This window comes from Trichechus manatus, unplaced genomic scaffold (assembly GCF_000243295.1).
Source record: "Trichechus manatus latirostris isolate Lorelei unplaced genomic scaffold, TriManLat1.0 scaffold00010, whole genome shotgun sequence".
NCBI classification, from domain to species: Eukaryota; Metazoa; Chordata; class Mammalia; order Sirenia; family Trichechidae; genus Trichechus; species Trichechus manatus.
In genome coordinates this window covers 11501823-11525648 of record NW_004443946.1, presented here as the reverse complement: position 1 = coordinate 11525648, position 23826 = coordinate 11501823, and the positions used below count along the sequence as shown (strand labels likewise).

The 23826-nt window shown below is 38.1% G+C and overlaps 2 protein-coding genes across 5 annotated transcripts in view; one reads left to right on the top strand and one right to left on the bottom strand.

The window, feature by feature from the left end:
- Window positions 1-800: 800 nt before the first annotated feature.
- On the bottom strand, window positions 801-19007 carry JKAMP (JNK1/MAPK8 associated membrane protein). Of its 4 annotated transcripts, none has more exons than XM_023726248.1 (7): window positions 18928-19007; window positions 16520-16611; window positions 15771-15925; window positions 10849-11055; window positions 8432-8613; window positions 3587-3663; window positions 801-1688 (listed from the first exon to the last, which is right to left on the bottom strand). In XM_023726248.1, the coding sequence occupies exons 1-7, from the start codon at window positions 18929-18931 to the stop codon at window positions 1470-1472; spliced, it is 936 nt and encodes a 311-aa protein (XP_023582016.1). In that variant the 5' UTR covers window positions 18932-19007; the 3' UTR covers window positions 801-1469. The 4 variants fall into 4 exon arrangements, with proteins under 4 accessions (XP_023582016.1, XP_023582017.1, XP_023582019.1 ...); XM_023726249.1 differs by having other exon boundaries at window positions 16520-16593; window positions 18928-18994; XM_023726251.1 differs by lacking the exon at window positions 3587-3663 and having other exon boundaries at window positions 1555-1688.
- A 200-nt stretch (window positions 19008-19207) lies between these two features.
- L3HYPDH (trans-L-3-hydroxyproline dehydratase) overlaps window positions 19208-23826 on the top strand; it is a 15057-nt gene continuing 10438 nt past the window's right edge. The window contains exon 1 of the mRNA XM_004370911.1: window positions 19208-19724. Within this exon, the coding sequence (XP_004370968.1) occupies window positions 19217-19724 (508 nt within the window). The 5' untranslated portion in view covers window positions 19208-19216. The remainder of the gene's footprint in view (window positions 19725-23826) is intronic.

Here is a 23826-nt window from a genome sequence, read left to right as displayed (position 1 = left end):
TGAGGACATCGGAGGTTAAAATGGTTCCCAGTGTATATTTGGACCAGAAGACAAGAGTCATCAGATACATAACCCCTACCCCTTTGTCCCCAGATTATACGATTGTCCAATTGAGGATTCTTTGGGCAACAAAGAATTTCAGTGGACACTACTAACCACCCAAACCCGTGTAAGCTACACACAGAACTTTTATATTTTGTTTTTATCCTTACAGGAATGACAAAACACAGGCATACTAAAAGAGCTCGTTTCCCAATAGCTAGATGTAGTCTGAAAAACACAAGTAATTAACAGAACAACTTCAAGGATACAACTGCTGTGAATTCAAAAGGGATAAACAATAACTACAGAAAAAGTAAGTGCATTTTCTTTCATGCTGTGCAACTGTTAATAGAATTCTTAGAAGTCTGAGATAATGTCCTTCCCCCACCTGCTAAACAATATAAATGGATGAATATCATCATATTATTAGATTAAGTGCTAAAAATCCTATTTTGCTCCCACGGTCATGAGTCGATTAAAGCCTTCAGAGGATTAAAAATTGCAGCATACCTATCAACACCAACCACAGGAAAATGGTTTATAAATGGTATCTATTCTGTAGTTCATCAAATCTAAGAAGTCATCCCTGTAAGATGCATCCTAATTCACAGATGTCACAATGTGGGAAAACAAATGTGTCAGGATAAATAAGACAGGGCATATGTATATATCCTTCAAAAATGAGATATAAGAGGAAGGGAGTATGTGAGTATATGTATTCATTCACTTGGGAAAGAAGCACTAATCTTACTACTGAACATTTTGAATTTTTTCCAGAATTAGTACAGCAAGAAACAATTAAATGTCAAAACATTTGAGGTTTTTTATAATTAAACTTTTAATTATGTTTTTTCTTTAAAGGTACAATAATCTGAACATGTCTCCAACCAAAGTATCTAAACAGAAAACATGTTCTATAGAAGCTATGCTCTATTTTTGTAAGATATCAAAATACTGTATTGGTGAAAATAAATAGACAACAAAAACCAACATAGTTTATTTCCATGTTTGCTATCAGACTCCACGTTTATAATTCATTATAGGTGAAAAACAAATTCAGACATAAACAGGCATGCACAATTATGCCGCTGCTGATTCCAGATTACACTTAAGGTTTTTCAAAATGAAATAAAAAAATGAGAGCTATACACTGCTAGATACACAGAAACATGACTTTGCTGTAAGAAATAAATGAATTGTTGAGACAGGCGAGTGCTTCTTAGTAGGCTTCTTGTGTAAAAAAGAGCAGGAAGGAGAGTATTATGGTATTTTGTATTTTGCAAGTCTAACCATAAAGTCTGTTAAGTCAAAAAAACATGAAGATATACTGACAGTCTTGTTCCCATGTGTGGCAGAGTACTAATACGTTTTTTATTTCTTTCCTTTTTCACTAAGAATACTTCTGAGGTTTTTTTGGCATTTTATATTCAGTGTCCGTTGGCTCCTTCTGAGAGTATCCGTGATGGTTCAGTAAATTTTGCAGTGAACAAGTAAAAAAGGGCTGGTGTAGGTACCAAAGCCAAAAGAGGTAAATCTTGCTCTAGTTTATCCACTCTGGAAATGGAGATTATCCCATAGGCGTGAAGTAACCAATGGCTGAAGAGAACAATAAGTCTTTTCTTTCTGACCAGAAGATCATAGCAGTTCTATAGAATTTTATAAAAGAAAGAAGAGAGATTACCAGGCTCAATCAGCTATATATTACATCTTAATTTAAAACATATTACTTGTTTTCACACATGTTCATAACGTCAAAACTAGAGAATGTTTGAGCTAAAAGGGACCTCAGAAAACACCCAGTCTAGCCACCATACTTTACAGATAAGAAAACTGAGGTTCCCCACGGTCATATGAGCAGTCAATAGCAGTGCCAAGACAAGAGTCCCTGTCTCTAAGCCCTGGTCCAGACTCATTCTACATCACCAATCACCTCTAGAAACACTATAGTTTCTTCTGAATTATATGAACTAGAAAGGGAACTCCGCTTCCTGCCCTGATCCACTGTAGGCATGAGTCTATAGGTGGGAAACAGGAGAAACATAAACTCAACTTCCTTAACCTTTAACATTCCTGAAGTGCTGCCTGAATAATTAGAAAGCAGAAGAACTGGCATGTGAATACTCTGACTTCCTCTAATACTGCTCCAGAATATGCAGTAATGGGAAGGACCAAACTATTATAAAAGTAATACCTAAATGTGCTAATAAACACACTAAAATGTGGTTTGAATAGGTTAGTTATCAACTTTCTCTTATCATTAAATGGCTCACTAACTCACCTAGAGCTAGATGCTTCCTGATTCAGCTCCCTATTTCTGATTCATGTGTGAAGTGCTAATTGAAGTACATGAACATTTTATATAGAAAAGATTCACACAGGGCAGAGAAACATAAGTTCCAAATTAATTTAGCTATATATAGGAAATCTTAACTACTCAGTAGTTGTGGATAGCAAATAAAAATTCAAAAACTGCATTTTATTCAAATATCTAATCATTTCTCCCCTCAAATCTTTCCCTAGAGTTGCTAAAAGTGCAAAAACTAATTCATCTTTAATTATTAATTATATTACAATGATGATTAAAGATTATGAAGGAGAAATGAGGATAGCCTACAACTGGAAACATTTGAATAATCAAAAAAAATATTCTGTGTAGTTCCTCTACTATTATCCTACCTAAAAGTCACTATGATCTTTAGATTTTTTTCTCCCTCACTCTTTCACTAACATATAATGTAAAAAGTGGCATCAACAGCAACCAATCCAAAATATTTACAACTCATTTTCTGTGAGCTGAGCTTTTTTATGTTAAAAGCTATGAGAAAGCACATATTAACTGTAGTGAGTAATTTAAGACAGTCCATAGGCACTAGATTACCAAGCATGTGAATATTAAGACACCTCACACTTTTCTTCTTTTAGAGTTTAGTCTTAAAGAGTTCTAACAGCGGCCTTCCACTGAAATACTGAAAAGGTGGAGGCAGAGACAGAACAGTATCCGAACTAATGTGTCTATTAATATTATCTTCAAATCACCAAAATATTAGAGATATCAGAGGGAAAAAGTAAACATCCATAATCAAGAAAATTAAACTGGGGATAAAATATAGAAGGGTATGGAGTGCACAATATAATTATTGATGACTCTGTTGATACTGCCCTTGAAAAATAAAGTGTAAAATTAGTTTTACATACAGTAAAGCATTTTTATATTTCCCTCAAAACAGTGCTAGTAAGTTTCAATATTTCAATAATTAAATATTTGCTATATGGGTAAATTATGTGAAATGATTTTTCTCTACCATGCTGGATAGTTGAGCCTGACTAATTCACTATTTCGCTAATTTCTCAAGTAATGAATATATATATATATACCACTACTCATTTCATAAGCTTAACTATTGAGCTAAAAGCTATTGTCTTATTAATTAGCCAAGTATTATTAAAACGGTCAGTTGTGCCGTATCTATCATATGTACTATTCTCTTACTTGGTTCTTAAATCTATTTGAAAAAATCTTAATGAAGGAAAAAAGATTTCCTACCTCTATTTCAGAAGCTGACATGTACACAGCCAAAGTAACCAGAGACAACACTAATATAATGTATGGAAAGGCATAATCTGAAAGACAAGTATTGGTATTATGTTGAAAAATTAAACAAGTTTTCTGAATAAACCATAAAAAAATTCTAACTGTAAATTCTCTCTAGATTTACAACATTTCTCAGTCTGTGCGAGACTTAAACCCTAACGTCCTAAGGCACAGGTCAAGAAACTTTATTTTCCATAAAGGGCCAGAGAGTAAATATTTTAGGCTTTACTGCAATTACCCAACTCTGCAGTTGTAGTGGGAAAGCAGCCACAGACAGTACATAAATGAATGCCTGTGGTTGTGTTCCAGTAAAACTTTATGGACACTAAAATCTGACTTTCATATAATTTTCATATGCCAAGAAGTATTATTCTTCCTTTGATTTTTAAAAATGTCAAAACCATCCTTAGCTCGTGGCCAGCTCTGCAGACCTCTGCCCTAAGGCATTCACTGTACATAAAGAATTAGCTTCTATACATCTAGAATAGTATTGGTTATGTACCAAACTTGGGAGAATTGAAAAAATAGTTACTCAAATAATTTTCTGTGTTTTGTGGTTCAGATGAGGAACCTCAGTTGAGAAACGATATAGGAGTAATTAGATTTAACCAATTAATCTTTAGCAAAGTTCACATATAAACAAATATCAAAGGATAAATGGATCATATAGTGTTCTTAATGTCAAAATTCTAGAAATTTCTACTTCAAACACAGTACTACTTTAAAGCAAAAATTTTTCCTACAAAATGCCACCTTTCTCTTAAAATGTGTACATTTATAGTACACTAAAAGTACCAATTGAGAAAAACACCTTGAATTATTTTTTCATGCAAATATTTTATAACAATTAACTTTAGCTAATGAAATTACTAATCATTCTACATTACAGTACAACCTGGAGCAACTGAAATGTTAATTCAGGATGCAGAAACCAGAGATTCTGAACTATCTATATCAGCCAGTTCTAATTTACTAAAGAATTAAATGATTTGTTTGGCATTTAGAACAATTCTTTTTGTAATGAATGAGGGAGTAAGTCTTCAATCAGCCTTCAAAAAAAACTCCATTTGACCTATCGATAGCTAAATAATTGCCAATGATACAAATTTGGGACTTGGTAGTAAAAAGCCAACTAAGGTAGAAAAGGAAGAAAGGGAAGTTTTCTTACAAGCCCTCATTTGTAGAGGGGTACAGAGGGCAGTCTTGGGCTACAGACAGGATTTAGAGTGGTTCTTAAATTGTAAAACAATTTAAGATTTTTGAGCAACTAGCTCTGGGATGAGGCCTGGGAATCTGCATTTTGTCAAGTTCCCCTGGTGGTTCTGATACAGATCACACTTAAAAATGGCGTTAATGGGACTTCTAAACAGGTAGAAGTTTGTCACTGACATGTTCCTAACAACTCCCAGTGTCTCTCAAGATCTGAAGCCCCCAGTACATTAAGCGACCAGAAGCCTCCAACTGCACTACTTTACCCAGACTTGCTATATCCCCTACAAACCAAAAAATTTCTACTTTCCTCTTTTCAACATCATAAAATTATGACTTGGTATTATGCCCTCTGTAACTAATCTCAGCAGACTGCATAAATTTATACTTAGTGTGAATGAGTAATAACCCCTTAATCCTCCCTACAAATGTACTTTGAGTGGAATCTTATAAACAAAATCAAAATATTTAGTGTGAGAAATGGCAGTTTTCAATATAGGTGGTTACTATAGAAAGCAATGCTGTCTGGCAGTCAATCCTTGGGCTAACTTTCCAAACCTTTTCCTCCTTTTCACAGCTTTCCCCCTTTCCTCCATTTCATTACCAAGAGCCACCTGCAGTCTAGAATATACGGATTTGAGGGCTGACAATCATTACCTCTTTCCAGCCTAGACAGCTCTCCCATGTTCCACACTAGTATGAGTAACTACCTGTTACCTTCTGGATATTCCATGGATACCTAAAACTGAATTCACTTCTCCTCACCAAACTATTTATCTCCTCTAATATTCACTATTTATGCATCCACCAGTTACTAAACCAGAACGCTACTTTATTGTATTCTCCTCCCATTCTCTCAACCTCTATATTTAATTGGTTACGTAATTTACTCTACCTTCTAAATGGAGTCCCTGGGTGGTGCAAACAGTTAATGAACTTGGCTGCTAAGAAAGGTTAGCAGTATAACTCTATCCAGAGACTCCTTGGAAGAAAGGCCCGGAGATCTACTTCCAAAACATCAGCTGTTAAAAATCCTACGGAGCACAATTCTACTCTGACACACATGGGGTTGCCATGAGTTTGGTTTGGTTTATCTTCTAAATAGCTGAGGTGAGACTTTCAGGCTTGGATTACTGCAATAATCTCTTAATTGATTTCCCTAGGTTCTCTTCCAACTTCCAATCTATGTTTCATACTGCTATCAAGTTATCTTTCTAAAATGCAAATCTGATCATGCACTCTTCTGCCTGAATCCTTTTTAGATTCCTATTTCCTAAAGCAAGAATGTTGTTGTGTACCATCCAGTAGATTCCGACTCATAGTGACCATATAAGACAGAGTAGAGCTGCCCCATAGGATTTCCTAGATTGTAATTTTTATGAAAGAAACCCTGATGGCACAATGGTTAAGTGCTTGGCTGCTAACCGAAAGGCTGGTGGTTCGAACCCACCAGCTGCTCCGGGAGAAAGACGTAGCAGTCCGCTTTCATAAAGATTACACCCTTGATAGATACATGAGACTAAATGAACAGCTCCTGTCTGGAGGCAAGATGAGAAGGCAGAGAGGGATAGGAGCTGGCTGAATGGACACGGTAAATCCGGGGTGGAAAGGAGGAGTGTGCTGTTAAATTACAGAGAGAGCAACTAGGGTCACATAACAACGTGTTTATAAATTTTTGTGTGAGAAACTAAACTTGAGCTGTAAACTTTCACCGAAAGCACAATTAAAAAAAAAAAACATTACAGCCCTGAAAACCCTATGGGGCAGTTTACTCTGTCCTACAGGGTCACTATGAGTCAGAACCAACTTGATGGCAATGGGTTTGGTTTTGGTTTGTTTGAATCTTTACAGGAGCAGATCACCTAGTCTTTTCTCCTGCGGAGCAGCTGGTGGGTTTGAACCGCTGACTTTTTGGGTAGTAGCCAATTGCTTAATCATTGTGCCACCAGGCTCCTTAAGCAAGAATACCCAACCCAAAACCCACTGCCATCGAGTTGAATTCTGACTCATAGCGACCCTACAGAACAGAGTAGAACTGCCCCATAGGATTTCCAAGGCTGTAAATCTTTAATGGAAGCAGATGCCACATCTTTCTCCCTCGGAGTAGCTGGTGGATTCAAACTGCCGATCTTTTGGCTAGCAGCTGAGCTCTTAACCACCGAGCCACTAGGGCTCCTAAGCAAGAATAGCAACCTCACAGCAACCTCAAAATGCCTACCCCCCAAAACAAACAAACCAACAAAAAACAAGTTGCCCTTGAGTTAATCCCCTTTCTTCCAAAGGGCCTCTAGGTGGACTGGAACCTCCAACCTCTCAGTTAGCAGCTGAGCTCGTTAACCGTTGGCAACACCCAGGGACTCCTACCCATCACCCATTGCCTTTGAATCGATTCTGACTCATAGCTAACCTATAGGACAGAGTAGAACTGCCTCATAGGGTTTCCTAGGCTGTAATATTTATGGAAGCAGACTGCCACATCTTTCCCCTGCAGAGCAGCTGGTGGGTTTGAACCCTCGACATTTTGGTTAGCTGCGGAGAACTTAACCACTGTGCGACCAGGTAGGTAGGCAAATGACTGAAGTGAGCCAAATCTACAACAGAATGGTAAGAGCTGGACAGAGCTACAGATTTTCAAATAATACCATGCAGGCCAACTGAAACAGTACATCAGAATACGAAGGATAACAGACCTCTGCCTAGTCTCCAATCCTCTCTTCCCTAGAGCTGACCTTCGGCTCCTATCTCTCTTTGAACCAAAATACATTACCAAACTACATTATTTGTATAATGATGCCCAGTCTTGCCCAGTCCCTTTAGGCCAAAAGGCTGGCCCTCTGCACCCTGGTAGGTGCCACATGTAAAAGCTGATATCCAACATCCTTGCAATGTTCAATGTCACATATTCAAATAAGTACCATACCATGTCTCCTTCAGGTATTTATCTCTTTCCTGCTTTTATCTTCTAGTAGTTTGTGAGCCCTTTAACAATGACTTTTTATTATTCTTCTTTTGAGTCACAATTCAGTCTGAACACTTACTGAACAAATAAACAAATGGGTATGTTAAAATAAAGGACACATTAAGAATTTTTGGCTGTATCTTGAAGATTTTCATAGAGGAACTTAGAAATCTAAGACTTAATGCAAAAGACTGTATATTACTGAGAGAAATTACCACATATTGCCATGCAAAAAATTGGTTTTTGTTTTTTAATTTATATTCAGTCACAATTCAGTCTGAATGGTTACTGCACAAATAAACTCAGGTTTTTTTTAAACCTCTTTGGTTCATTTGATATCTTTCTGTTTAGGTTATGAGCCTCAAGTACAAGGTATTCTCTAAACAGAAATGAGTTCTGATTAGCTGTCACTGATTTTCTTGAGAATTTCTATTCTAATCCAAGAAACCCATGATTATTTTTTATAAGATTAATTATATGTTTTAGCAAAAATATATATTAAGGTTTATTTTCAAATTAAAAAACAACAAAACTATTTTAAAGGAAAAAAAACTCCAAAATTAAGAAGAAATATTGCTTATCACATGTAATAATAAATATATTTCATTTACTTTACCCATCAAACTTACATAAAAGGCCTCCACCAACTGCCTGAAGTACAGTTAAAATTGGAAAGAAGTAAAGTGCAGCATAAATACTTTTAAATCGATCAGATTTCCCTAACCCACAAGCAATCTTCTTTACCAGAAGAGGTCGGAGCAGCATCATTAACACCAAGCAAAATGCATAATAGATAAATACAATGGTGTATCTGTAAAATAAAATAAGGAATTTTTAACATGAAAAGTATGTTTTTGAAACATCTTATTCTTCAACATTTTTTAAATGTCTAAAAAGTGTATTAGAAAGTCTACCCATTGAATATTCAAACTGGTAAAGGGTTGGCCAATCAGACTCTCACACACTGCAGGACAGTGTATACTGGGGGTTCCTGCCTAGAAGGCAGTTTGGAAATATGTATCAAAAATCCTAAAAATGTTTATATCCTTTGATCTAGCAATTTTACTTGTAGAAATTTATCAAAGGGAGATAATCAGGGATATACAAAAATTCCTTATGAACAAGGACTTTTGCTTTCTCTACTTATAACAAAGAAAAGTTGGAGAAAAAATATTCATCGATAGACAAATGGTTAAATTTTATAGTACATTCACGCAAGAATATTATACAGCCATTAAAAATCTAGTTATGAAGGAAATGCTAATGACAAAAGAAACCGCCTGGTATATTAAGCAGCAGGTTACAAAATGGCATGTGTACAGTATAACCTTATTTAAAAAATACACACATACATACAGAAGTGAAACTGAAAAGACAAAATTTTTAGCAGGGTTATCCTGACTGACAGAGCTGTGCTGACATTCTGAGACTACATCTAACTTGTCAGGAAAAAGTTAGACATAGCCTCAGAATGTCAGCACAGCTCTCTCAGTTAATCAGAATCATCACACAATATTTCATCTATTTACCATCTCTGAATTAAGTAGATTTTTTTTTTCTCAGCAGCTTTACTAACAGTCACTGTGGAAAACCCTGCCTTTTTTAAATTAATTTTATAAGACAATGGTTTTAGAAAATGATGAGGAAATTTTATAGTAACTTCATTAGAAGTGGCTGTCAAGGGTGGGGAGTACCTATTTGCAATCTCTGTTCTAATCCTGTATTTTTTGATCTACGTATTACAGGCTTAGAGATACTATATAAACATTTTGAATAAGGTGGATATACATCTTATTTAAATATGGTATCTGATTCACTTATTAAGCCCTCTGTATAGGACCACAGTAAGTTCCAAAAGTTCATAAGACTACATCTGACCAGAGAGTAACTGAAGCTGAGGGTTATAGCTCATCTAAATCTACAAAGAGGAAGTTCTCAGTCTTTTATATATAAATTATAGTCATGCATATATTAATATATATGTATGTGTATACACACACACACACGAGATAAATAATTTGCAAGGCTTAAATGTAGGAAGGGGCCCTGGTGGTGCAGTGGTTAAGAGATCAGCTGCTAACTAAAAGGTCAGCATAGGAAGGGAGAGAAGAAATTTCGTATCTGTATATCTGGATCTTGTTTTTTAAAAAATTATCTTTTTTACATGTGTATGTTTTTAATACATTACTATTAAAACCTTGCTCAAAAAGGGCACATTTCACTGAGAATATTATGTAATGAAAACTTGCTATGAGAACATAAATACCACACTTTCTTATTATACCTCACTTAAGAAATACACATCAAAACAAACACCAACAATTTATAGAAATTCTAAAATGAAGTTGTCTGGGGTAACATTATACAAATCTTATGAATTTGTATTTTTAAACAAAAGATTTTGATAGAAATCACAAACACTCATTTGGGGAAAAGACATTAACCCAACTCAAGCACTCTAATAATAATGCCAGCTACTATTAAGTGCCTTCTCTAGGTAAGGCCTCCTCTAGGTAAGGCACTACACATGGTATCTGATGTAGGCTGATCGACTGAACCCTTACAATCACTTTATAAGGTATTATTATTCCCATTTTATCAATGGGATAACTGAGGTTGTAAGAGGCTCTATAACATGCTCAAGTTAACGTAGCAACTGGCAGACCTGGAATTGAAACTGAAGCCAATTTTTGGCTTCACAACCCATACTCTTTCCTCTATGACAGATACTACGTCTCTGCCTCAAATCAAAAAGGTTTTAACTCCATTTTTAAAAACTCTAAGAAACGTATGTTGCTTACTTTAGAAGTGTTTATACACATTTCAACAACAACACAAAAATATTTTAACTTTTATGATAGTTAGATGCATTTCTATTTCCTCCCATTAGACTATATTATATGTGCCTTAGAAGAAAATCATTTCTGTATTATTTCCGTGAGTGCCTAGAAGCCATTTTATAATGCTCAATCTGTTGAAATAAATAAAATCTATAATAATCCTCACAGCTTTCTTTTTTTTAATGATCTTAAATCTAAATACTTACAGTGGGTAGACAGCTTCATGAGTACAGTGTACTGTGGTAATATAATCTGGACTTGGGTTGTAAAGCATTGTGTACCAATCAGAAAGCATCAGTACTCGACATGAACGGATATGAAGAACACCAATCGGGTCACTCACAAGTAATGTGATAATAGCTGCCATGCTGCATTCAAATAATGCAGTGATATGCTGGAAAAGTGCACTGGAACTAGAGAAACAACAAAAAGAAGCACAATTACCAGAGAAATTTCAGTATTTAAATAGCTTTTAATAAATCCTGCATTTGTTTCAAGCTCTGGGTTCTAAAAAATTTTAAACTGAAAAATCCTAAAACTAAAAAATCTTCTGAACAGATAAGACAAGCCAGTATGTGAAAACTACATTAAAAGAGTTTATAACCTTGTTTACTAAAAAGGGATGGATACTCATCCCAGGTAAGACTGTGCCAATATTATCTACATGTATAACAGAAGAGCAGAAATTAGATCTATCCTCTCTTAGTATCTTGACAAATTAGTTATTAAAAACTCCCTTATCTATGTATCATTTTGAATTACCTTAAAATATAAAAATACACAAAAAATTACGTTACATGTTTTAAAAAGTATAATAAATAATAAACATCCTGAGCTTACCCTCTAACCCAACAACCTGATTATCAATAACTTGTATCTACCTCTGTGTTCTTCCCCACCACATACCTGTCTTTCCCCAAGGTAACAATCATACTAAATTGTTTTTATCACTTCATTGCTTTTACTAAAGTTTAAAAGCAGTGAAGTGATAAAAACAATTTAGTATAATTAGTATATTATACTAAATTAGTATATTTCAAATGTATTTATGCTTCAAAACCATTGTTTAGTTTTGCTTATTTTTGAACTCTATAAAATGATATCACCCTAATGTAAATCTTCTGGGTTTTTGTGTTTTTTTTTTTTTTTTCATTCTAAATTACATTTCCAAGATTCATCCATGTGTTTGGTTATAGCTGAGATTCAGTCATTTTCATTGCTGTATTTCACTGTGTGACCATTATCATGATTTATCCATTCTGCTTTGTTAAATGTGTTTCACGTTTTACTCTGTGTATTAACTTTTCATTTTGTTTTTATGAACAGATGTTCTAAATTTTAATATAGTTGACTTTATTATTTTTTTTCCCTCTGATTAGCAATTTTAATGTTTTGCTTAAGAAATCCCTCACCACCCCAAGGTAAGAAAAATATTACCCTGTATTTTCTTAGGAAGGTTTCTTAAGGTTTTGCATTTCACATCCAAATTTTTAACTCATCTGGAATAGATTTTTGTATACAATGTAAGGTAAAATTACTAACTTCAGATTTTCCCACTTGAGTACCCAGTTGTCCTAGCAGCATTTTATTGATTAGTCACTACTTTCCCCCAAATGATTTATCATGCCACTTCTGCCATATAAAGTTTCAAATATAATTTGGTCTATTTCTAGGCTATTTTGTTCCTGGGGTTCATTTATCTATCCTTGAGAAAAATGAATAATATGATAATAATTCTTGATATTAGCTACCTTCTTCTTCTACAGCAATCTTGGCTACTGTTGGCTCTCTGCTCTTCCATATAAATTTGAGAATCATCTTGTCAAGTTCCATAATATAAATCCAATATAAAGTGGATTTATATTGAAACTAAAGATCAATTTAAAGAAGAATAACATCTTTTCAATAGTGGCCTTCCTAATCATGAAAGTGGACTATCTATATATATCTCACTTAGACTTAGGTAACACTTTAATGTCTACTTAGTCTTAGCAACTTTACAGTACATGTGGTACTGTAAATGAAAAATAGGAAGGTAATTTTTTTTTAAGTATCTTATAGCCAACCTCTTCACTAAACTCTCTTATTATTTCTAATATCTAGTTTATGGATGCTTTTGAGCTTTCTATTCGAACAATGTTTCAGTTATCTAACACTGCCAAACAAAAGACCCTAAAATTTAATGGCTTGATACAACTGCTGGTTATTTCTCACTATTCTGAGGTATGACAGGTGAGCTGGGCAGTCCTTTTGCTCCACGTAATCTTGATTTGGGCTGCAGTCAACTGGAGGCTCTACTAGGCTGCAACATTCAACATGTCTCATTCATATGGTGGGAGTCAATGCTGGGAGCACAGCTGGGGCTGATAATGGGAGCACCTAATTTTCCACATAGCCTCTCTTTTGTCTTTGTTGTTCTGAAATTTAACTGTGATGCATCAAGGAATGAATTTCTTTTTTATTTATTCTGTTTGGGAAGCATTCTGCTTCCTAAATCTGTGAACCTATGTTTTTAATTATTTTTGTAAAACCTACAGCCAAATTATCTTAAATATTTGCTCTCTTGCATTTGCTGAGAGTTAAGAGGAACTAAAAGGAAACCAGTATGGCTGAAATGTACTAAGGTAGAATAAGGCTCCCCATATCCAGTGGAATAAAGTTCACATCCTTATCAAAACCCTTCACATTCTGGCCTCAACCTCTACTAACTAGTTTTTTTTTAACCTCTCTTCCATATGCAACCCACACTTTTGCCACCCCAAACTACTGCCATTCCCACCCCAAGTAGATGACATATTCCAGATCCCCATGCCACTGATCATTCTGTTTCCTCTGCCTAAAATGTCCTTCTTTTGAAGTCTCTCCTATCCCACCAGGCATAGTTTCTCTCTCCATTCTTTGTGACTCCCAGGGCATTTTGTTTATAATTCTTCCATTATACTTCTGAGATTGACTTATAATCATTTGTATATACATTTGCCTTCTCTGCAGGACTATGACAAGAGACCATGTCAGTTATTTTTCTGCCTCCTTCCCTGATATTTTAAGCATGAAACATACTGCTTAATAAAGGTTGACTTGATGTGTTAGTAAGAGTTTTCATAATTAGGTTTCAGCAATATTATTTTTAAACATCTGCTACATTATATGAGATTACTAGTATTAAACTAAATGACAAAGCGTTCTAGAATGATAAACAGTTTGTAATAATAACCACTTTTTTTTTTGGAGAAAACCAATAAAGAACATAATTGACAGATAGAAAAATATTCCTTCAAGATCATTCAGACTAAAACAAACACAGTATAGTTCCCTTATTAATTTTAATTACTGAGGCATGCCCTATCATTAAATTTTCTTACCAGAGTCAAAAGTAATCAGCATATAAGAAAAAATAGGCTTATCACACTTAAAACAACCCAAGAAATATAATTACTTGATAAGGTCTTGTTGTTGTTGTTAGGTGCCGTCGAGTCAGTTCCAACTCATAGCAACCCTATGTACTACAGAACGAAACACTGCCCGGTCCTGTGCCATGCTCACAGTCGTTATTATGCTTGAGCCCTCTATTGCAGCCACTGTGTCAGTCCATCTCCTTGAGGGTCTTCCTCTTTTTCGCTGACCTTCTACTTTACTAAGCATGATGTCTTTCTCCAGGGACTGATCCTCCAAAGTATGTAAGGTGTAGTCTCGCCATCCTTGCTTCTAGGAGCATTCTGGTTGTACTTCTTCCAAGACTGATTTGTTCGTTCTTTTGGCAGTCCACGGTATATTCAATATTCTTCGACAACGCTACAATTCAAAGGCATCAATTTTTCTTTGGTCTTCCTTATTCATTGTCCAGCTTTCGCACGCATATGATGCAACTGAAAATACCATGGCTTGGGTCAGGTGCACCTCAGTCTTCAAGGTGACATCTTTGCTTTTCAACACTTTAAAGAGGTCCTTTGCAGCAGATTTGCCCAATGCAACGCGTCTTTTGATTTCTTGACCGCTGCTTCCATGGGTGTTGATTGTGGATCTAAGCGAAACGAAATCCTTGACAACTTCAATCTTTTTTCCATTTATCACGATGTTGCTTATTAGTCCAGTTGTGAGAATTTTCGTTTTCTTTATGTTGAGGTGTAATCCATACTGAAGGCTGTGGTCTTTGATCTTCATCAGTAAGTGCTTCAGGCCTCTTCACTTTCAGCAAGCAAGGTTGTGTCATCTGCATATTGCAGATTGTTAATGGGTCTTCCTCCAATCCTGATGCCCTGTTCTTCTTCACGTAGTCCACCTTCTTGGGTCATTTGCTCAGCATACAGATTGAACAGGTATGGTGAAAGGATACAACCCTGATGCATACCTTTCCTGACTTCAAACAACACAGTAGCCCCTTGTTCTGTCCAAACAACTGCCTCTTGATCTATGTACAGGTTCCTAATGAGCACAATTAAGTGTTCTGGAATTCCCATTCTTTGCAATGTTATCCATAATTTGTTATGATCCACACAGTCGAATGCCTTTGCACAGTCAATAAAACACACGTAAACATCTTTCTGGTATTCTCTGCTTTCAGCCAGGATCTATCTGACATCAGCAATGATATCCCTGGTCCATGTCCTCTTCTGAATCCAGCCTGAATTTCTGGCAGTTCCGTGTCGACATACTGCTGCAGCTACTTTCTTCTCATTTCTGCAGCTGTTTCTTCTCATTTTGAGTTGTGCCACATCAGCAAACGAAGGTCCCGAAAGCTTGACTCCATCCATATCATTAAAGTCGACTCTACTTTGAGGAGACAGCTCTTCCCCAGTTGTCTTCTGAGTGCCTTCCAACCTGGGGACTCATTTTCTGGCACTATATCAGACAATGTTCCACTGCTATTCGTAAGGTTTTCACTGGCTAATTCTTTTCAGAAGTAGACTCCCAGGTCCTTCTTCCTAGTCTTCCTAGTCTGGAAGCTCAGCTGAAACCTGTCTGCCATGGCTGACCCTGCTGGTATCTGCATACCAGTGGCATAGCTTCCAGCATCACAGCAACACACAAGCCTCTACAGTACGACAAACTGACAGACACGTGGGGGTAAGTTCTTCTAAATGATAACTATTCCAACACCAGCCCACCCAGATTCATAGAAAGTGCTAACCTCTTTTTCCCTGAGTACCACTCGATGAAGAACCAATGTAAAACAAGAGGAAGCATAGCCATAAATCCAAGATACAGCCAATCGTAAAGTTCTGGAGACTCTGTGCAAGGCTGACAATATTTCTGTGCATTTGTTCTCTGTCCTCTTGGGCATACCTGCAATATATGAAAACAATACTTTACATTTAGATATTATTTTAGAACATTAACACCCCAAACAATCATTTTATAACACACCCCATTTCAGTTTAAACATCTAAGCTTATACATGCAGCTTTAAGAAATAAAAAGAAGACAGTGTAAGTTAAAAAAAAAAAAAAGTCATTGTATTTACTATCTAAAGCTCTTAAAGGACTCCTTTCATTAAGTTACTAAAATCGTTGACTATTCAATGACTATCTTCCTTCAATGGAAAACCTACTTATTAACACTGTACAGAAATAATTACAAAGAAATACTCTGCAGTTGTAATGTTAACTTACTGTCCAAGTCACTTTACTTAGTAAAGAATAATTAGAAATTTCCATGAAACTATAAAATGTTTTTAAAAATACTTAATAATTGTGACTGTAAGAAAAATATAATGTTACTACTGACAATATAACACAAGTAAGAATTTTTTTAACGTCTCCATATTTATTCTTTTATGAAGTAATGAGTATATTTTTAAAAAAAGATATTATACATGTGAAAATATTTCAAAAGCAAATAGATTTAAAAAATGAAATAACATACAAATGCAAGACTTACCCCACACTCTCCATATATTTCAGTTGAGCCATTTTTAAATAATAGGGTCTTCCCACAATAAAGTCCAAGGCATGCTGGTTGAATATCGACAGCTTTTTAAAAACAAATGTCAGTATAGTAACATCTTTTGTAATTATAAAAAATAATGCAATAATAGCTGAAGTACTTGGCAGAAGTTTCTCAACAGTTTTGATTTATTTAAAATGATACATACTAAACAAAAGTCCTGATGCATTCAATTTGAAATTTATATTTCTGCTTTCACACTGTGACACTACAAAGTGTTATACTGGAACTTTGCTATTAATACTGTTCAACCAGCAGAGTGGGATCAATTCCCAGAACTCAAAGCCTAACCACGTAGGTATGTCTCCAGCCAGCTATTCCCCTAGATAAGAGTTTCACCATGGAGTCGATTCCAACTCATAACGACCCTACAGGACAGAGTAGAACTGCCCATAGGGTTTCCAAGGCTGTAATCTTTATGGAAGCAGATTATCACATCTTTCTCCCACTGGGCCACCGGAGGATTCGAATCGCCAACCTTTTGGTTAGCAGCCTAGTGCCTAACCACTGCGCCACCACAGATTAGTTTCAGACTTTTGAATTTCATTGATTATAAAGTTAAAAAAAAATTTTTAACTGAAGAACTGATAAAGGGCATCAGCTTTTTATTTTGCCTATACACGTACCCACATATAATCTTTCATCACTGTCCCTCATAGTAGAACACATTTTAACACAAGAAGGCAGAAAGGACATAATTTCAGAATAAAGGACAGGTGTTTAAAGTAAATAAAACCACTTTTATGAAAAATTTACTGCACTGTCCTCACTTTTATTTTAATGGAGGACAGGTGAAAAGTTCATCAAGGCTGTCACTGGACCTCTGACCAGCATTTGAGAGCCACTGTTTTTTTTAAAATCAACTGCCCGATCTCAAGGTGTGAGGAAAATAAAAAGCAGCATTTCTTTACAAAAAAAATTCAGGGACAGGTTGTTTTTGACTTCATCAACGGGGGAAACTACTGAAGGAGTTTTCAGCAATGATATCTGATTTCCTTCATTCACAGATTTATTAATTCAATAAACATGTATTGAGTGCCAGATTCTACCGGCAAAGGTCCACTGAGATCCACAGAGGAGCATGACAGAGTCTCTCCCTCAAAGAACCTATAGCCTAGTGTAGAATAAATGCAAAAACAACTGTGGTCAAGATGTGAATTAATCTGGAAAATAATTATTCATTTTATTATTCTTGAACACTCATTTCCCAAATTCTTCATGAATTCACATTCTAGAAACTGCCTGGCCCAGAGTGCCCTTTCTCCTTTCAGATGCAAGTAGACAATGTCTTTCTCCTTGCGCTGAGAAAAATTAGAAATAGCACTAATTAAAATGTCTCAATTTTAATATTTTCACTTTCATCAAATTTCTAACTTGTGTTTTGAAAGCCATGGGCTTCTTTGCCTTATTTGACACCTTGTTTTTTAAACCAGTTGGAATCACAATACCTCAAACTAATCACAATACCTCAAACGATAATGAATGGTGGTTCTGATTTTGAGAAGGCACGAGAGGTTACAGAATTGGAAGCTGCTTCTATATGGGCTTTGCATCTATAACCAAAAACCAAACCGTTGCTGTCCAGTCGATTCTGACTCAAAACGGCCATATAGGACAGAGCAGAACTGCCCCACTGGGTTTCCAAAGAGCTCCTGGTGGATTCAAACTGCCGACCTTTTGGTTAGCAGCGGAGCTCTTTAACGACTGCACCACCAGGGCTCCTTTGCATCTGCAGATGTTTAACAAATACATTTGAATTTAAAGTTTCTCAAAATCCAAGGTCTGAAAACCAGTACATATAATAAACTGAAAGCACCAGCTCATCATCTACCAAACAACCCTGACTCCCTGCGTCCGCTCAATTTCCCTTTCATTTCCTCTACTGAACGATGGCTAAAATGTTAAGCCTTTTTTATTTTTATTTTTCCTGGCAACGGTCTTGTTCCTCTGTGAGAGACCCTATAAATTTACAGTTGATGCTGAAGGGGGAGACAATAGTTATTCAGCACAACCGCGCTTTTAATTCTGAAGTCAACCCTCATGAATGTGTTTCCTCCACATTTAACAAAAGCAACTGAAGTGACATTTCGAAGAACAAAACAACAACAAAGGACTGGCCTTTCCCGCGGCACACAGCCGGCTTCCCTCTGCAGCCCGTCAGGAGCCGAGACCATCCCAACCAGCGGAGGAGTCCGGGCCCCGGCCCGACCGCGGGTGGAGAGTGAGGGGCAAGCATATGCGTTAACCAGTGGCTGCCCAAGCACTAGCAGAGGCCAGAGCGGAAGGGGAGGAAAGAAGCAGGAACTAAGGCAAAACTATCCGGGACATCAACGACCACTCACCCATTGGCCGCTCGAAGGCTTCCCTCAAAAACAGAGAAGCTCCGCGATCAGCAGATCCGACCTCAGCGTCCGGACATCCGGGCCACCGCGGCCCGGGCAGCTCCGCCTCCCGGTAACCGAGGCGACGGCCCCGAAGCCCCGCCCCCGTCTCGCGCTTTCTGGGTCTGGATTCCGAAGCCCCGCCCCCTGACACTGCCACGCGTCCTGCCTTTCTCGCGTTAGGTACGCGAGTGGGCAAGGGGCTTTAGGTGTGCTCGGGGGGTGGAGATCGAGACCCCGAACGCAGACAATGGAGCGCGCATTACTTGTGCCCCAGCTGCCCCCGCACGACCCGAGGACCCCAGCGTTGTCGGTGGTGGACATGCACACCGGCGGCGAGCCCCTGCGCATCGTGCTAGCGGGGTGTCCGGAGGTGGTCGGCTCCACGTTGCTGGCCAAGCGGCGCTACATGCGCCAGCACCTTGACCACGTGCGACGGCGGCTCATGTTCGAGCCCCGAGGGCACCGGGATATGTACGGAGCGGTCCTGGTGCCTAGCGAGCTGCCGGACGCGCACCTAGGCGTCCTGTTCCTGCATAACGAGGGCTACAGTTCCATGTGCGGCCACGCCGTCCTGGCGCTGGGCCGTTTCGCGCTCGACTTCGGGCTGGTGCCTGCGCCCCCGCCTAACGCCCGCGAGGCCCGCGTCAACATTCACTGCCCATGCGGGCTAGTGGCCGCCTTCGTGGCGTGCGAGGGCGGCCGCAGCCGCGGCCCAGTGCGCTTCCACAGCGTCCCGGCCTTCGCGCTGGCCACAGGTAACGGGAGGGATCCTCCCAGCCCCCGGCGGTGCCGCAACCGGAATACAACTAACAACACTAACAGTCTCGCACGAGCTGGAACCCAAACGGCGTAACTAACCCAACCCCAAAGCTCTTGCCATTAATAAAAAGGTAATTGTAAATCATTGTAAACGTGTATCAGCATCCTAGCGTTGCAAATTTGTGCAGTGCATGCAACTAGATTATCTTGCAGCTGTATCTGCCTTCGGTCAGGGGAGACCCGTGAGAATATAGACTAATGTGTTCCCTTAATTCAGCACCTCGTTCCCCACTGTCATGCATTTTCTAGAGATTTCACGATTGGGTAAAGCAGAGTAAGCTAAGGTCAAGGAAAGAGCAAAGAACAGCCAGTGTACTAGGGTTTCAAGCTGGGCTCAATACACCTGCTAGACCAAATTATTATCATCCCTAAAACCTATCTCCTTTTCTTCATCTGCAAAAAGTGCCTTCTTTGGGAGAGAATTAAGTAAGAATGAATGAACTAAGTAATTATACATCACGGTGATACAGGTACTGCTGTTTTTGTTTATGAACAGGGACAGACTTACTGCCTGGATTCAAATCTTGCTTAACCACTTAAACCCATGCGACCTTAATCAAATTACTTAACCTATTTGTGCCTGCGTTTTTGCATTTGTTGTCTCTTAGAGTTGTGAGAATTAAATGAAAGGTACTTAAAATAAAAAATATGTAAAATATATTCTTGCAGACGGAGAGACTGCAGGATGTATAGGGTTGTTAGTGAAGAATTTTATAGATGTGTAGAGCCATTGGGAGCCCCCTGAGTGGTGCAAACTCTTAACATACTGGGTTGCTAACCAAAAGATCGGAAGTTCAAATATACACAGAGGCACCTGGGAAGAAAGGCTTGACAATCTACTTCTAAAAAATCAGCCTTCAAAACCCTGTGGAGCACACATGGTGGGGTTGCTGTGAGTTGGAGTCACCTTCTTCCGCAACTGGTATGTAAACCAAAAACCAAACCCGTTGCCATGGAGTCAATTTTGACTCATAGCGACCCTATCGGACAGAGTGGAACACCTCACAGGGTTTTCTAGACTGCAGTCTTTACAGGAGCAGATCACCAGATGTTTTCTTCCATGGAGCTGCTGGTAGGTTCAAACCACCAACTTTTTGGTTAGCAGGCAAGCACTTAACCATTGTGCCACCAGGGCTCCTTAAACAGGCATATAGAGCACTTAAAAGGTTTTGATGGGTTTCCTAGTATAGAGCCTTGTGCGTCAGGTAGGTCAGGGAGACTCTATAACCTGCATTAGGCAGATGATACAGCCTTGCTTGCTGCAAGTGAAGAGGACTTGAAACACTGATGAAGATCAAAGACCACAGCCTTCAGTATAGATTACATGTCAACATAAAGAAAACCAAAATTCTCACAACTGGACCAGTAAGCAACATTGTGATAAATGGAGAAAACATTGAAGTTGTCAAGGACTTCATTTTACTTGGATCCACAATCAACACCCATGGAAGCAGCAGTCAGGAAATCAAATGACGCATTGCATTGGGCAAATCTGCTGCAAAAGACCTCTTGAAAGTGTTGAAAAGCAAAGATGTCACCTTGAAGACTAAGGTGTGCCTGACCCAAGCCATGGTGTTTTCAATCGCCTCATGTGCGTGTGAAAGCTGGACGATGAATAAGAAAGACTGAAGAATTGACGCCTTTGAGTTGTGGTGTTGGTGAAGAATATTGAATATACCATGAACTGCCAAAAGAACGAACCAATCTGTCTTGGAAGAAGTACAACCAGAATGCTCCTTAGAAGCAAGGATGGCGAGACTACGTCTCACATACCTTGGATGTGTTATCAGGAAGGATCAGTCCCTTAAGAAAGACATCATGCTTGGTAAAGTAGAGGGTCAGCGAAAAAGAGGAAGACTCTCAAGGAGATGGATTGACACAGTGGCTGCAACAGTGGGCTCAAGCATAACAATGATTGTGAGGATGGCGCAGAACCGGACAGTGTTTCATTCTGTTGTACATAGGGTTGCTATGAATTGGAACTGACTCTGCAGCACCTAACAACAACAACTATAACCAAACCATTACAAAGAGGGAGATCCCTCATGGGGATGACTTGGCAAGCTAGCATCTGGTCTCTGTTATCTAAGGGGCTGAATTCTATCAGTTAGGATGCTTTATTACTCATGACTGGAAGTGAGCTGGCAGCAAATTCAGTCATCCAGGAATAGTCTTCAAGCCACGCAGATTATTCTGTTCGAAAGTATTCAATCTTGATCTTCCCTTAGGAACTGGATTCCAGATGAGCCTGATTATGAATGATACAGTACCCCCGGCATTTGTCAGTCTTAGAGCAACCTCAGCACCTGACGCACAGAGCTGATGAAGAATGCCTTTGGGGAAATTAATGCCACATTCCCATTTAGGAGAGAATGGTGTCACATCGGATTGGGAGGGCACGTGAAGAGAAAAGGAGTTTATGTTTAGGACTGCATCTAAAAAACCTTACCAGTTAACTAGCTTGGTTACCTTTCCCTCTAGGCAACCCCAGCAGCAGATGGGAGCACTCTAGATTTTGTGGGAAGTGACAGCCGGCAGAGGATCATCCACTACATCATAATTGGGAGCTGTTTAGGGCAGGGGCAGCCAACGCCACGCGCACAGTAGTTCTTGAGAGCATCACTTTGTGACAATATAGTAATGAGTGGGCATTAACGGTCACTTGGAATCATTAAAACAAAATCCTAAATTCTCTACTTTAAAAAAATGCATAAAAGTCAGACTGGTAGTGTTTAAAATCACTACCTGAGTTTGCATCTCTGCTCTGTTCTCTCCCCACCTCTATGACCATCTGCAGGAGAGACCATGCCTTAGTGTCATCGTCTGTAAAATGAGAGGACAACAATGGAGAGTTGCTGGGAGGATTAAATTTTCCCATCTCCAAGTGCCAGTAGGTAGTCAATGAATATTTGTTGAATGAATAACTAAATAAATTCAGAGAATATACTAAATTAGCAAATATAACTGGTCCTCAAGAGCCTTTTTCCCACTGGAAATTAAACTTTTGCTTTAATGCTAATATTTATCGCATCCCTAATTGTGCCAGGCACTCTGAACACTTTGTCACACAGAATTCTCAAAGTAATGATTTTTAGGGAGGAATAGCAATCCTATTCTACACACCAGGACACCAAGCCCACACCGAGTGGCAGAACCAGGATCTACCCAGGCCTATCAGACTGCTTTCCTCTCATCCTTAAAATTTTGGTAGTTTAAAGAGATTTGCTTCATTTTTCTGGAAAACTAATGTGTGACAACTCATTCACACATAACAACATTTTAAAAGTTTTTCTTCCAAACTGAACTCCAGAAAGGGCAAAGGCTGTGTTTTATTCATCTTTGTATCCCTTACATCTTCCACAATAATTGGCACACAGTAGGTGCTCAGTAAACCTTAAGGGAAGTAAATCAAACTGAAATTTCAGTGATATGTTTACATAGAAGAAAAGAAGAAAAGAAAAACCTTACTTTTTGGATTGACTTTTAGATAGAGGTCACATTTTTATGGAAAGGGTTTGAGCTTTGGCATCTCCTTGTCTTGGCTTTGACTCCAGGCTCTGCCACTTATTTGCTGAGTAATTCTGGGAATAAAGTGAGGATAATAAATAATACAATACTTACCTCTCAGGGCTAAGGAGCCTAATGTATGTGAAGTACTTGGCATGTAGGATGGGCTCATTTGTGAAACAACTATCTTAATTTTAAATGTTCTACTTAAAATAGTCACTAAAATAACAGCAAATTACTAATAGACAGAAATAACTTCAAAGATTGTCATGGAATGAATTGTGCCCAAAAAAATATGTGTATCAGTTTGGTTAGGCCATGATTCTCAGTATTGTGTGATTGTCCACCATTTTGTCATCTAATGTGATTTTCCTATGTGTTGTAAATCCTATCACTATGATGTTAATGAGATGGATTAGCGGCAGTTATGTTGATGAGATCTACAAGATTAGATTGTGCCTTAAGCCGGTCTCTTTTGAGATATAAAAGAGAGAAATGAGCATACAGACATGGGGGACCTCATACCACCAA